The sequence below is a fragment of the Panthera pardus genome, unplaced genomic scaffold, assembly GCF_024362965.1.
Source record: "Panthera pardus isolate Hobbes unplaced genomic scaffold, ASM2436296v1 HiC_scaffold_18, whole genome shotgun sequence".
NCBI lineage: Eukaryota > Metazoa > Chordata > Mammalia > Carnivora > Felidae > Panthera > Panthera pardus.
The window spans coordinates 20,666,294-20,680,788 of NW_026526743.1; the positions used below are offsets into that span (position 1 = coordinate 20,666,294).

General features: G+C 38.1%; 1 protein-coding gene across 3 annotated transcripts in view; it reads right to left on the reverse strand.

The window, feature by feature from the left end:
* Positions 1-466: 466 nt before the first annotated feature.
* Positions 467-14,495, reverse strand: part of ZNF507 (zinc finger protein 507) — a 46,011-nt gene continuing 31,982 nt past the window's right edge. For all 3 annotated transcript variants that reach the window (XM_019423314.2, XM_019423315.2, XM_053906048.1), the window contains 2 exons: positions 4,401-4,535; positions 467-4,285 (listed from right to left, as the gene is read on the reverse strand). In XM_019423314.2, the coding sequence (XP_019278859.1) occupies positions 3,910-4,285; positions 4,401-4,535 (511 nt within the window). In that variant the 3' untranslated portion in view covers positions 467-3,909. The remainder of the gene's footprint in view (positions 4,286-4,400; positions 4,536-14,495) is intronic.

Genomic DNA, 14,495 nt, shown 5'->3' on the forward strand with positions numbered 1-14,495 from the left:
CAATGCTGCCAACAAAGCTAACTGGAGAACGTATCTGATGTAGACCACAAAACGATCAGGTGTGAACACACTATTGTCGTTTCGGGCCTTCCATAAAGAATGCTAACTGTCATGAATACAGCTAGTCTCCAGCACTGGCACTGTAGTAGAACTGAAAGCACAGAAAAATGCGATTCGGGAGAGAAAATGAAGAACCGAGTAGTAAGGGCAAAAAGCTTCAAAACCAGAGTGAATGTTTACAGTGATTAAAACAATCTAAGTACTTTTTCAGTCATCTCTGTGTAACAGAGCTGCATGCTAGCCAGAAATAGCTGAAGAAGTCACCCAAGGGTAATCAGAAGCCATAATCCTAAATTCAACCCTTGGGAGGCTCTTCAGTATTTAAACCCCACTTTCCAAGTGACCAAATCAACATTTCCAAGATAAAAATGATAAAAACCTTTGGTGATAAAACTTCAGAGGCGAGTGTTTTTAACAAAAAATTTATTACCAAAATACAATATTAAAGTCAATACATGACAAACTCCTGTAAAGCAAAATAAATTATTCTAACATTGTACAGTATTTCCAAAGGTAGTTAAAGAAGCACTATAGACCTTGCTTCACTGTTTGTTGAACAGATGAACTGTTCTACCATGAACACGATCCTAGAGTTTTAGGCTTTAAGGCATGCAGCTCGATGTGCAGGATAATTTTACAAAATGCAAATCATCCTATTTTAATAAGATACAGTGTCAGAATTAACTGTAGTCTTTACATGTCAGTGTTCCAGAAATTTTTAGACTTTGGCTATAGAAGCAATGCCATAGTGTTACACAATACTTATTTCTTAAAAAAATACATGTATTCATGTCCATGAATATCAAACTCAAATTTCTATTAAATATATTTTATAGAATATTACTTAGAGCACCTTGCTGTACAATAAAAAAAGATTAAATAAGTGTCTATGAAAACTAAAAATATAATAAGTCTCGATAGAGAAGCCTGCTTGTCTTTGTCAAGCCAAGTACATTGTGGGAAGATACAATGTAAACATGGGTGCCCACCATCTGCTTTGTGAGAAAAGACAGAGAAAATAATAATGAAGCCACCAACAGCTACCTCGAATAGGATGAGAGGATCTAGAACAAAAGCTTCTGCCAGCGTCGTTGCAACGCACTGGCTGCACACAGAACTAACGTCTAGGGATCCACTGGAATACAGGCCTGGGACTGTTAGAACGCTGGGGACACCAACCACATTCTGGACTAGTAGTGAGTGGGAGAAAATGTTGACCCTTGGAAAGTATTACTTGTGATGATCAGAACGCAACGCACCGTCTTCCGCCCTCCCCGCCTTTGCCTTATCCAGTTTCTTTTAAAAACTAGTTTTACTATCAAATCTTACAACTGTTAGGTGTTCAGAGTGGGAAACAAATACTATGATCTTTATATGGCAAAAGATCTAGTACCACTAGATAGTTATTCCTATGAAGGGAGTCCCTGATGATTATTCTAATACCTATCTCTTTTACAATTAACATTGCATACTCAGCCTTCATTATTACTTTTAGAAACACTCAATTGTTCTTGGTGGAGACACTGTTAACTTCAAGCTCGCCACAAAATGGTCACAGGAAGGTACAGAACACCCATGGCATATGGTTCTTCCCAAAGCCCCACAGAAAGCTTTTGAGGGCATTTTAGGCCAGAGTCAGATGAACGTTGAAAGGTTTGGAACTTTTGGGTGAATTTTTTCCCACGAGCTAGGGAAATTTTAAATTCATGATTCCAAATGGAAAATTTAAGTAACAATCAACGGAAATGGGTTAGGGAACTGAAGGTTATTTAAAAACTCACTATGAATGCTTTTGGGATTTTTTTTTTTTTTGGTCATTAGTATTTTCCAAATGATTACATGAAATTAAAACCAAGGAACCTTTATAAAACAAAATTCTGCTAATAAGGGTTAATTTTCAGAATGAGCGGTAAGAATGGAACCATTTATTTACTTAAACATGAAATGAAATAGAATTGTCTTTTAATTCTGAAAACAGGAGAAAATGAACATAAATCCACATGCAGTGAATTTGGGTAATATATATAATTGGTATATATAAATTCATTTTATGTTTTTAAAAACCACCTATCAGAAACGGATTAACTCTCATAAATAAAGCTACCTAAATCAAACAGCTGGCAATTACAACCGATTCTGTTTGTTTAAATATCAACATCAAAATAAGATGTAGAAAAAACTGAACAATGTTTCAAGATGGCCTGGCCCCACGTAATAGTTCCTGATGCTATCTTAAAAATATTAATTCATTCAGTCCACACCTGGACTTGGGGAAGGGAATTCTTTCCTAAAATGTGTCTACAGAGTAATCAATGTCTTCTAAACTTATCAGACTCACAGCCTCAGCTCTAGAACATGTTAGAGATCAAGTTCAGAAAGAGCACCATGAAGACAGTGCACTGCTCGGTGCACCAGCCTTTGACTTGTACGCAGAATTCACTTCAACAAAACAACACAAAGATAAATGATCAGTACTACAGAAGCAAAACCAAAACCACCCCTGTTCTCTTCACTTTGAAATACATTATAATACAAAATGTGTAATTAATGAGAAGATTACATGTATTCGATGGCGAGTTTTAATGCAAAAGCACTTGTAGTTGGTTGTCCATATGTCCTATTGCACACTAACAAAACGGAACATCCTAGACAGGAGAAACCCTGTAGACTTGCGCCAAATCGCCTGTTATTAAAAGTTTTATAAACAACCTGAATGTTTACTATAGTTTAGCCACATTTGATTATACCTCTTATGCTAAGTATAACTAGATTAATAAACTCCAGGCAGTAAAATCTCAACAGCAGTACTCATTTTAAGGGGCCTCTGAATTTCACCTCTTGTCCCTCAAATGATTTTTATTTAAGAGTTCCAAAGATTTCCGAGGTCTGATGATCAAATGCCAATCTTCACACCTGGCTGCTTGAATAGACCTTTGAGATGAGACACTTGGTCTAGTTCAGAAGAGAGGGTCAGCCTGTGCAACTACGGAGAAAAGTGCGGTGTTCCGTCAAACCTGGAAAGGGCCTCTGGGAAGGGTGCTGTGCTAAATGAGTCCCCGTTTTCACACACCTTGCGATTTGGTTTGAGGCTGGTGGGAATTCACCTATTTTCTCCTTTGCCCACAAGACATTCACTGTAAATTTAAGACAACAATTTACTTCTTAAATGCCTATTTACAATCTAGATTTGGATTCAGAGGTCTCTTTCTGTTTTAGGGAGAAATAGATCCTAGATTGAGTATATGATTCATTCCTATCGATTTGGGAAAAGATTTGGGTAGATCATTTCACAGCCCTCTGGTGATCTTTTCCTTGTTGACCCTGCTGGTCACAGTGAAAAGCCCTCAGAGAGCTGCCTCCCGCCCCTCATGAGAGGCCCGGCCCTCCACAGCTGGCATGTCCGAGTTCACAACAAAGAGAACTAAGCTCTGCTTAAGATGTGACACCTTTGGAACAAGAAGTTTTAGAAGTTCCGGAAAAGCTGTTTCTTAACTCTTTTGTTTGCATTTCTACACTACATTACGCTTTGAATAATAAATACACCCACCACTAAGAAGAGGTGACAGGGCAAACACAGGGTTACATTTTTGCTTCCTCCTCAACCTACCTCCCCTCACTCACGATACTTGAACAGCATTCCCACTTATCCATTTGGAATTCTTTTTATTACACTGCAAATTTGATTCCAAAGTCATATCTGTCTTTTCTTCAAAACAAACAAACAAACGAACAAAAACCCCACACCAACTATTTCTTCTGTGTCTAGTAAGTTATTTGATAGCGCAAAGGTGAACCTGTGGTTTAAAGGGTTTCTCTTCTACCGTGTCCCTCTTCAAGGAGTTATTCAATCTAATTTGTGTTTAGAGTTGTGTTGTGGTCCTTACTTAGGATGATGTTTACGATCTCACCCTCATGCTCTTTCATATGATCCAAGAGATTTTCTTTGCTGGTAGATTCAAAACCGCAAATACAACAACAGAAGAGTAAAACACAATACTCCATGCCAGGAGGGGCCAAACTGGAGTTTTTTTCTAAACTGTATGAGGTATTACTCGTAGGGCTCAGTTTCTCGTTGTCGTTGGAACCTACAACTTCGCCGGGGGCCTGGGAAACCAGCTCTGAGGCTGACACCAAGTTTTCAGAACTTCCAGTGACAGGATCGGCTCGATCGGCTCTGTCCTCACTGCTGTTTAAGAGCATCTTTCCAGGGGATCTCCCCAGAACTCTTAAAAACAAAAACAGAACACACCACACCTTGAGTTGGTTATCACGTAAGCCTGGCAGATTCAACCCTCACTTTGGTTTACATACAGCAACAAGGAAAGGGACAGGATAAATACCTGCCACTCTGTGAAATGGCATCATTGATAGCCTTGTTTACTTGTTCGTAGTTGTAATTCTGGTCACTTGCATGCTTCCACATGTGAGACTTCAAAGAAGGAGGATGGCTGCACACGTACCCACACAGAGAACATCTGAAAGACACGAGTGAGTCAGAACCATCCCCAGCATCAGTTAAAGACAATTAAGGAATTCCTTCCCTGAAGCCTTATGAGACATGGTATTTCACTAAACCTAAGATGTTACTGATTGTAAGTGACATATTGATTTCAGAGGCTAACGTGTCCTAGAACAGATATCCTAGAATTGATAAAATTAGGGATTTTATATTGTAAAAAAATTATTAGAATCATGACAAACATCCTAGATTACTTTGGCTATTACAGTGTTTGGAAAGATTTCTAATATACTAACATACAAAATCTTTGCTCTAAATTATTTAACCACACACAGAAAGAAAAATACACAAAATTGATACTCTCTATACCACTCTATTTCTCAAGAAAGCAAAAAGGAATTAGATAATTTTAACAAGAACTCTGCTTGTTTACAGATCCACACAAAATGGAAGTAGTAGTCCTGAAAAGCATCAACAATTTAAGTTTCATAAATAAAATGGATAATTAATCATCTTAAAAACGTTTTCTATTCAAAATAACATTTTGTTCGCACATAATTGGCTACACTTGGTAAAATCTGAACTGAATGAAACATTTAAAAACAAGTAAAAAAAGGAACGGACTCTCTTTTTGAATAGACTCTTCCAGAACGCTTGTAGGTTTACGCCCCCTTTCTCTCGCACCCAGTTCCCCATCTTAGTAACGTCTTGCATCAGTGTGGAGTATTTGATACAAATGGTGAACCAATATGGGAACATCATCCATCATTAACAAGTCTACAGTTTACACTAGGGTTCACTGTTTGTGTTACACGGTTCTCTGTGTTCTGACAGGTGCATAATGTCACGTATCCACCATGATAAATCATGAAGAGTAATTTCTCTGCTTGAAATAGCCTCGGTGCTCTGCGTGTTCACCCCTCCCAATCCCTGAATCCCTGGCAACTACTGATTCTTTGCCTCTTCCAGAATGTCCCACAGATGGAATCTTACAGTATGTAGTTTTTCTAGACCGGTTTCTCTCATTTAACCATACACATTTAAAGTTCCTCATCTCTTTTCATGGCCCAATAGCTCTTTTCTTATCGCCAAATAATACCCCACTGTCAAGATGTACCACAATTTGTTTATCCATTCACCTACTGAAGGATATCTTGGCTGCTTCCCCATTTTGGCAATTACGAATAAAGTTGCTATAAATATATACATGCAGGTTTTTGTATGGATAGGAGTTTTCATCTTTTGGGTAAATACCTAGGAGCAGAACTGCTGAATTGTATGATAAAATTATATTTATCTTTTTGGACAACTGCAAATGTTTTTAAAGATTTTATTTTTAAGTAATCTCTACACCCAACTCGGGGCTTGAACTCACGACTCTGAGATCAAGAGTCTCAAGCTCTAATGAATGAGCAAGCCGGGGTGCCCTGTAAATACCTAAGTAGAAGCCTAACAAATCAGGTAACTTACTTGAACCCTTCACAGTAAGAGACACGGTCACTGATAATGAAGCACAAAGAAAATAAAAAGCACAATAGGGAATAAATAAGACAACTAAATACGGCAAGGACTAAATTCTTCCTCCAACCCACCTTCCGCTTTACGGTGGGTTCAGCGGTGTTATCTTTTAATACAGGTCCTGAGACATCAGATCCAAGGCCAGGGAAGGGCCTTTTACCTCAGCAAACACCAAGCTACTTAAGGGCAATAAATGTGCATTTCTTAGAAGAATTTCCATAAACTCAAACATAAAGAAGATATACGATTTTCATTAATACGCAGGCAAATGCATCACACCCATAAGCCTGGAAGATGAGTAAGTCTGATCATGCCATTTCTGTACCGGTGTGAAGAAGGGGAAACGCACAGACGGCGTGCAGAGTACAAAGTCTGGAGAGCAACCTGGTAGCATCTGTTAAGGCTGAAGAGGCACACACCTGTGACCCTGGATCTAGGCGGCTATGTGTTCACAAGGACACATATGCAAGAAGCATCACTGTAGCCATGAACATTAAAAAAAAAAAAAAGACAAAAAAGGATGCAACTCACAACCACTGTTTTTCCACAGCACAGTGGACATAAAATGGTTTATTTTCATATAATGGAACATTATGCTGTGCTTAAAAGAACTGGATGTATACTTATTACCATGAATTGATGTCAATAATGGTCAGTGAGAAGAAAAAGTTAAAAAAAAGATTTCTTTGGTGTATCATTTAAATAAACTGTTAAAACATCAAACCAGTATATATTATTAATACATACATACATGTGTAAACACACACACACAATAAAGTTTTAAAAAACGGTAGAAAATGATATATATTAGCATCAGCACAACAGGAAGGAAGGGCAGAACAAGTTTTAGCTGTCCCTGTTTTATTTCTTCAAAATGTGGTAAAATGTTTGAAATGTTTTATTACTGGAAATATTTTTAAGACCGTTATCCCATTCTCTTCAAGACTTTGTAGCCTGGGGGCGCCTGGGTGGCGCAGTCGGTTGAGTGTCTGAATTCGGCTCAGGTCATGATATCGTGGTTTTTGAGTCCAAGCCCCGCGTCGGGCTCTGTGCTGACAGCTCAGAGCCTGGAGCCTGCTTCGGATTCTGTTGTCTCCCTCTCTCTCTCTCTGCCCCTCCCCCATTCGTGCACATACTCTCTCTCTCGCTCCCAGAAATAACAAATAAATAAACATGAAAAAATCATTAAAAAGAAAGACTTTATAGCTTGCATACTTTTATTACTGGCCACACACAGAAAACTAATTTTAATTCATTTTATTTTGCCCATTCATATCTATCTTTGGACCCATCCATCTCAATAAATCTGTTTCACTAACATCTAGAAAAGGGCCAGCAGTTGGTGATCACGCCCCCCTCCGTGCCATTCAGCTCAGTGTCCCTATGCGACTGCACTAGTTACACCATGCGATGAATGTGCTGAGTCCCTGGCTCAAGCGTTTCTGCACTGGTCCCTTGAAAGTAGAGACTGCCCTTTGGGGCGCCTGGGTGGCTCAGTCGGTTGAGTGTCTGACTTTGGCTCAGGTCACGATCTCGCGGTGAGTTCGAGCCCCACGTCGGGCTCTGTGCGGACAGCTCGGAGCCTGGAGCCTGCTTCAGATTCCGTGTCTCCCTCTCTCTCTCTTGCCCCTCCCCCCGCTCATGCTCTGTCTCTCTCTGTCAAAAATAAATAAACGTTAAAAAAAAATTTTTTTTTTTTTAAAGAAAGTAGAGACTGCCCTGCACCACAGTGGCCTGGCACTCAGGTCTACCCTGAGCAAGTAGGAGTGAACAGTCAAGGCCAACAGATGCCCATTCGTTCCTTCCCCCTCAGTACTTTCACCACGTACAATGCCTTCACACATGTCAAACACCTACGTGGTAACTGATAATATGAACACCTTTATATTTATATTAAAGAAAGGAGAAATATAAACTCTTGACTCTTCAGATTACTTTGCATTCAGGATCTGCCCTGAAACCTCACTGGAAAATTCTGTACCCAGAATGAACCACACAATGCTGCACATCAAGCGTCCTCTGAATGGAAAGTCAGGCTTATGCAATGAGAATTTCATACTTCTGAGAAAAATGGGTCAAAACACAAATGTCAGAAATTGCAAATTTATCCCACGGAACATCTCCATTATTACTCAAAACTTTTCAAAGTAAGAATAAATTGTTCAATTAAATAATTATCTTTTTTTTTTTAAAAGCAAACTAACTTCAGAATAGCTTTAGCTTTATAAAAAAGTTGAGTTTCTCCTATTATTAAAATCTTTTATTGCTAAGGTATATCTATCATAAACAAGGAGCCAAAGTTGATACGTTATTATTAACTAAAGTCCATACTTTATTCAGGTTTCCTTAGTTTTGTCCTTCAATTCTAGTCATCACATATCCTTAGGATCTTCTAGACTTTAACGTTTCTCTGACTTTCTTTGTTTTTAATGACTTGACAGATTTGAAGAATACTGGCCAGGTATTTTGTAGAATGTCCCTCAATTTGGGTATGTCTGAGGTTTTTCTCATGTTTAGACTAGGGTAATGGGCTCCTGGGAGGAAGACCCCAGAGGTATAGTGCCACCCTCGAGCCTCGGCACAGAATACCGTCGCAACATGACTTAGCACTATTGATGCTGACTTTGAGATCGAGTTTCTCCACAGGAAAGTTACACTTTCTTATCCCCTCTTCCCATACTGTATATACTTTGGAAGAAAGTTACCACCTACCGACAGTAGAGTTATCTATATAAATCACTGGGAATTCTGCACAGGGATTTCCTCTATTCTCACCCATTTATTATTCAATCATTAATGTCAGTATGGACTCCTGGTTATGTATTTTGCACTTTCGGATATAATTTAATACTACATTATTTATCTTATTGCTGAGGTTACTGAGGGCTCCTCCAGGTCCCATGTCCTGCTGACATACTCCCATCTTTTGTTTGTCGAGCACTTTCCTTACTTTCTGGCACCGTAAGATGTTCCAGGTTCACTTATTTACCTAGAGATCAATCATTTCTCTAAGCCATTTCTCTTGTTACTTTTATTAGTATTAGAAACCAAGATTTAGGTGCTGAATGAATTGCTTTATTTCTATAAATAGTTTCCGGATTTCAAAAATTCACTGTAGGAAATTAGAAATCTACAAAGAAAACAAAAATCACCTATAACCTAACCACTAGATGTAACCAATATTATCATTTTGATGTTTATTTCCCAGTCTTTTTTTTTTAATGTTTACTTATTTATTTTGAGAGAGAGGGAGAGCGAGAGAGGGAGAGAGAGAGGAAGGACACACACGTAGGGGAGGGGCAGAGAGAAAAGGGAGAGAATCCCAAGCAGGTTCCATGCTATCTACCAACACAGAGCCTGACACGGTTCTCGATCTCACGAACTGTAAGATCATGGCCTGAGCCGAAATCAGAAGTTGGACATTTAACTGACCGAGCCAACCAGGTGCCCCTTTCCCAGTCTTAAAATGCATATATTTATAAAACTGTGATCATGCAAGTTGACTGTTTTGTTAATATTCCCCAATGTAACTTAAATTTTCTATGATAAAATATTTTACAGCTGCCCACAATTCTATTCCTGGAAGCAATTGGTGACATTCAATCCACAATTCCCTATCATTTTATGCAAAAAAAATATAATTCTAAAAATGACAATCAGGAACTTCTGGTTTCCGGTTTAGTATATAAGACTGGAAATTGCCACTCAATCCTAACAAGTAAAATACTGAACACACTGAAAAGTCAACAACCCATCTTAGATCTGTAAGAAAACTGAGGTTACAGGACACACCCCTGCACCCCAAACTGGAAAGACCTTTTACTCCTAAAGGAAGTAGGGCCGGAACAGGGCGACCTGAACAGTAATTGATGATTTGCTGGCAGCTAAGTGTAGACAATTAGGGGAAGTAAACATGTGAAGGGAGGGGCACCTGGGTGCTGGCTCAGCTGGTTGAGCATCCAACTCTTGATTTTGGCTCAGGTCACGATCCCAGGATTGTGAGATCGAGCCCTGTGTTGGGCTCCACGCTGAGCATGGAACCTGCCTTAGAGTCTCATTCTCCCTCTCATTCTCTCTCTTTCTCCCTCCCTCTCCCTCCCCCTCTGCCACTCTCCCCTGCTCTAAATTAAAAAAATAAAAATAAAAAAAATGTGAAGGGATGCAATCATACAGGATCCTCCACACTTTTCTGAGTTTATCTCCTATAGTTCTACCAAATTCTTACTGAATGTTGGAGAAAAATCCAGGTAGAGGGATAAAACAACCACTTTGAAATATGCTACAGGATTCTGTCTTTAACAAGGTCTACCCCTAGGACAAACATTTAACCAGAGCCTAACCTGCTGGAGTTTATTGGAGCCTCACCGACCTGAAGAAAAGGAAATGCCCGATTCCAGCCCATTCCAGCTGTCTTGTCTCACCAAAGGGATGGGGGACTCAGTAGCACACGTAAAGTTCAGTCTAGAGGCACAGACTCACTAAAACGCTGAGACCTACTAATCACAGGACAGTAGACTATTTGCTCTCCCCTCACAGGTTACTCACTACTAAAGTGCTATTCACAGCAGTGCCTTTTACCTAATACATCATGCCTGGCTATCTAGAAAAAATTACAAGATACATTAAAAGGTAAAAACCAAACTTTAAAGAGAGACAGCAAGCATCAGAACAGACTCACATATGGTAGGATATTGGAATGATCAGATTGGTGATATAAAACAACTAAGATTAATATGCAAAGAGTGCTAATGAATAAAACACACAGTGTGCAATAACAGATGGGTAATGAAAACAGAGATAGAAAGTCTAACAAAGAACCAAAAAAAATGCGAGAGATAAAAAATATGTAACAGAAATGAAGAGTGCCTTTAATGGTCGAGTGCCTTTAATGGTCCTATTAGTAGACTGGACTTGACTGAAGAAAGAATTTCTGAGCTTGACGGTATCTCCATAGAAATCTCCAAAACTGGAAAGCAAACAGAAAAAAGACTGGAATACAAAATTTACAACCCAAAGGGGCATAACATATGTGTAACAGGAAGAAGAAAAGAGAAGGAACAGAAGAAATATTTGAAAGAACAATTACTGGAAATTTCCCCAAATTAATGTCAGATACCAAACTACAGGTCCTGTGAAGCCCAGAAAACACCAAGCAGAATAAATGGCAGAAAAACTACACCCAGACATATCATTTTTGAACTACAAAAAATAGAAGAAAAAGAAAAAAATCCTGAAAGAAGCCAGAGGGGGAAAATACTTTAGATAATGGAGCAGAGAGAAGAATTACATCTGACTTCTCAGAAACCAGGCAAGCAAGGAAGAGTAAAATATTTCAAGTATGAAGGGAAAAAAACAACCAACCTAGAATCTGCAGCCAGTAAAACTATTCTTCTAAAGTAAAGCAGAAATAAAGACTTTTTCAGACACACAAACAACCTGAAACAATTTATTGCCAGTAGAAATGTTAGAAGTACCTTAGAAAGAAAAATGATATAGGTCAGAAACCTGGATATACATAAAGAAAGAGCATCAGAGAAGGCATGAGAAGATTAAAAAAGAAAAACTTGCTTCTTATGCTTAACTGATCTAAGGAATACAAGTTTGTTTAAAATAACAGCAACAATGTATCTGATTACTGATTACGTATGCTCATGTATGTGTACACACACACACTTATGTTTAAATGAAATTAACGGCAGAAATGATACAAGGGATGGTAGAGAAAAATTAGGATTATTTTAATATAAGGTACTTGTACTACCCATGAAGCTGGTATAATGTTATTTGAATGTGGATCTGAACTAGTTGTAAATGTACATTCCAAACTCTAGGGAAACCACCAAGAAAAGAAATGTAACTGATCCGCTGAGAAAGGAAAAGAAAATGAAATCATATAACACGCTCAATTAAAACCACAAAAGGCAGAAAAAGAGCAGAAGAGAAAAACAGGAGCAAAGAATGAGGGAAAGAAATGGAAAATAGTATCAAATATGGTAGATACAAATTCAACTGTATCAATAATTCTGAATGTCAGTAGTCTTACAACGCCAATTAAAAGACAAGTTGAAGTGGATTAAAAACAAGAACTACATGCTATCTATAAGAAACTCATTTTAAATATAAATACACATAGAGATGAAAAGTAGATGGATGGAGATACATATACCACACTAATATTAATCAAAAGAAAGCAAGAGTAGCTATATTAATTTTAGACTAGGCAGACTTCAGAGTATGGAAAGTGATCAAGGAAAAAGAGGGCCATTACATAATGATAAATGGGTCAACTCTCCAAGACAGATGATACTTAACATGAATGTGTCAAACAACAAAGGATAAAACTATATGAGGCATAAATAAACTGACAGAACTGCAAGGAGAAACAGATGAATCCATTATTGTAGTTGGAGACTTAAACACCTCTCTATCATGAATAGATCCAGCAGACAAAACTGAACTCAAGACCACCATCAATTAGCTGGATATAACTGACAACTGTAGACTACTTCACCCAACAACAGAATACACATGGAATGTTCATGAAGAAATACCATATTTTGGGCTGTAACACAGCTGAACAAATTTAACAGAAGAAAAACCATGCTATGTCTGTTCTCAAATCACAATGGAATTAAGGTAGAACAACACAGATAATAGAAAATCTCAAAATACTTGGCGATTAAACAAATACTTACAAATAACACATGGGTCAAAGGAGAAATACGAAGAAAAATTTTACTGTATTTTGAACTAATGAAAAAACAACCCATCAAAATGTATGGAATGCAGCAAAAGCAGTACTTGAAGGGAAGTTTATAGAACTGAATGCATATATTAGAAAAGAAGGAATATCTAAAATCAGTCACTAAGTTTTCACCTTAGGAAAAAAACTAGGGGAAAAAAAGAGCATATTAAATCCAAATAAGTAGGAAAAAAAAGAAATAATAAAAAGAGCAGAAATCAATGAAACTGAAATCAGGAAGTCAAGAAATCAATTGAGAATATCAAGAAAACCAAAAGCTGATTCTTTGAAAAGATGGATGATATCAATAAGCCAGTAAGTAACTAGGCTACTTCACAAGGAAGAGAGGACACCACTACAGATCTCACAGACATTAGAAGGGTAATCAAGGAATAAGTGAACCGTGCTATGCCCATAAATTTGATAACCCAGGTAAAACAGACCAATTCCTTGAAAGACACAATCTGTTAAAACTCACACAAGAACAATCTGAAGAGGTTCTATATCTATTAAAAAATTAAATCAATAATTTGGAGCACCTGGCTGGCTCAGTTAGTAGAGCACATGACTCTTAATCTCAGGGTCATGAGTTCAAGCCCTGCACTGGGCATGGAGCCTACTTAAAAATAAATTAAAAAAAAAAAAAAAAAAAAAAAAGAAATTAAATTAATAATTAATAATAACTCTTCCAAAACAGAAAGCACCATGTACAGATGGGATCACTGGTGAATTCTATCAAACATTTAGGAAGAAATTATACCAACTTTTTTTCTTTTAAAACAGGTTTTTATTATTTATTTATTTATTTAAAAAATTTTTTTAACGTTTATTCATTTTTGAGAGACAGAGAGAGACAGAGCATGAGCACGGAAGGGGCAGAGAGAGGGAGACACAGAATCTGAAGCAGGCTTCAGGCTCCGAGCTGTCAGCACAGAGCCCGACGCGGGGCTTGAACTCACGAACTGTGAGATCATGACCGGAGCTGAAGTCGGATGCTCAACCGACTGAGCCACCCAGGCACCCCTAAAACAGGTTTTTAATGTTTATTTATTTTTGAGAAAGACAGCATGAGTGGGAGAAGGGCAGAGAGAGAGGGAGACACAGAATCCAAAGCAGGCTCCAGGCTCTGAGCTGTCAGCACAGAGCCCGACGCGAGGCTCAAACTCACGAATTGCGAGATGACTGAGCCGAAGTTGGATGCCCAACTGATGGAGTCACCCAGGCGCCCTGAAATTATACCAATTCTTTACAATTTCTTTCAGAAGATGGAAGCAGAGCAAATACTTCCTACCTCATTCTATGAGGTCGGCATTACTCTTAATACCCAAACCACACAAAGATATTATAAGAAAAAGCAAACAAAGCGATAGCCTGGTATCTCTCATGAACACAGATGCAACAATCCTCAACAAAGTATTAGCAAACTGAATTCAACAATGTGTAAAAAAAATATTCTAGACCACAACCAAGTGAGATTTATCCCAGCCATGCCAGCCTGATTCAGCATCTGAAAATCAATGTAATCTACCATATTAACAAGTAAAGAAAAATCTTATGATCGTATCAATAGATGCTGAAAAAGCATTTGACAAAATCCAATACTCATTCATGTTAAAAATTTTCAGCAAACTAGGAACTTCTTCAAATGAATAAAGAATATCCACAGTAAATATACAGCTAACATCATACTTGATGAGAAACTGGAAGCTTTCCTAC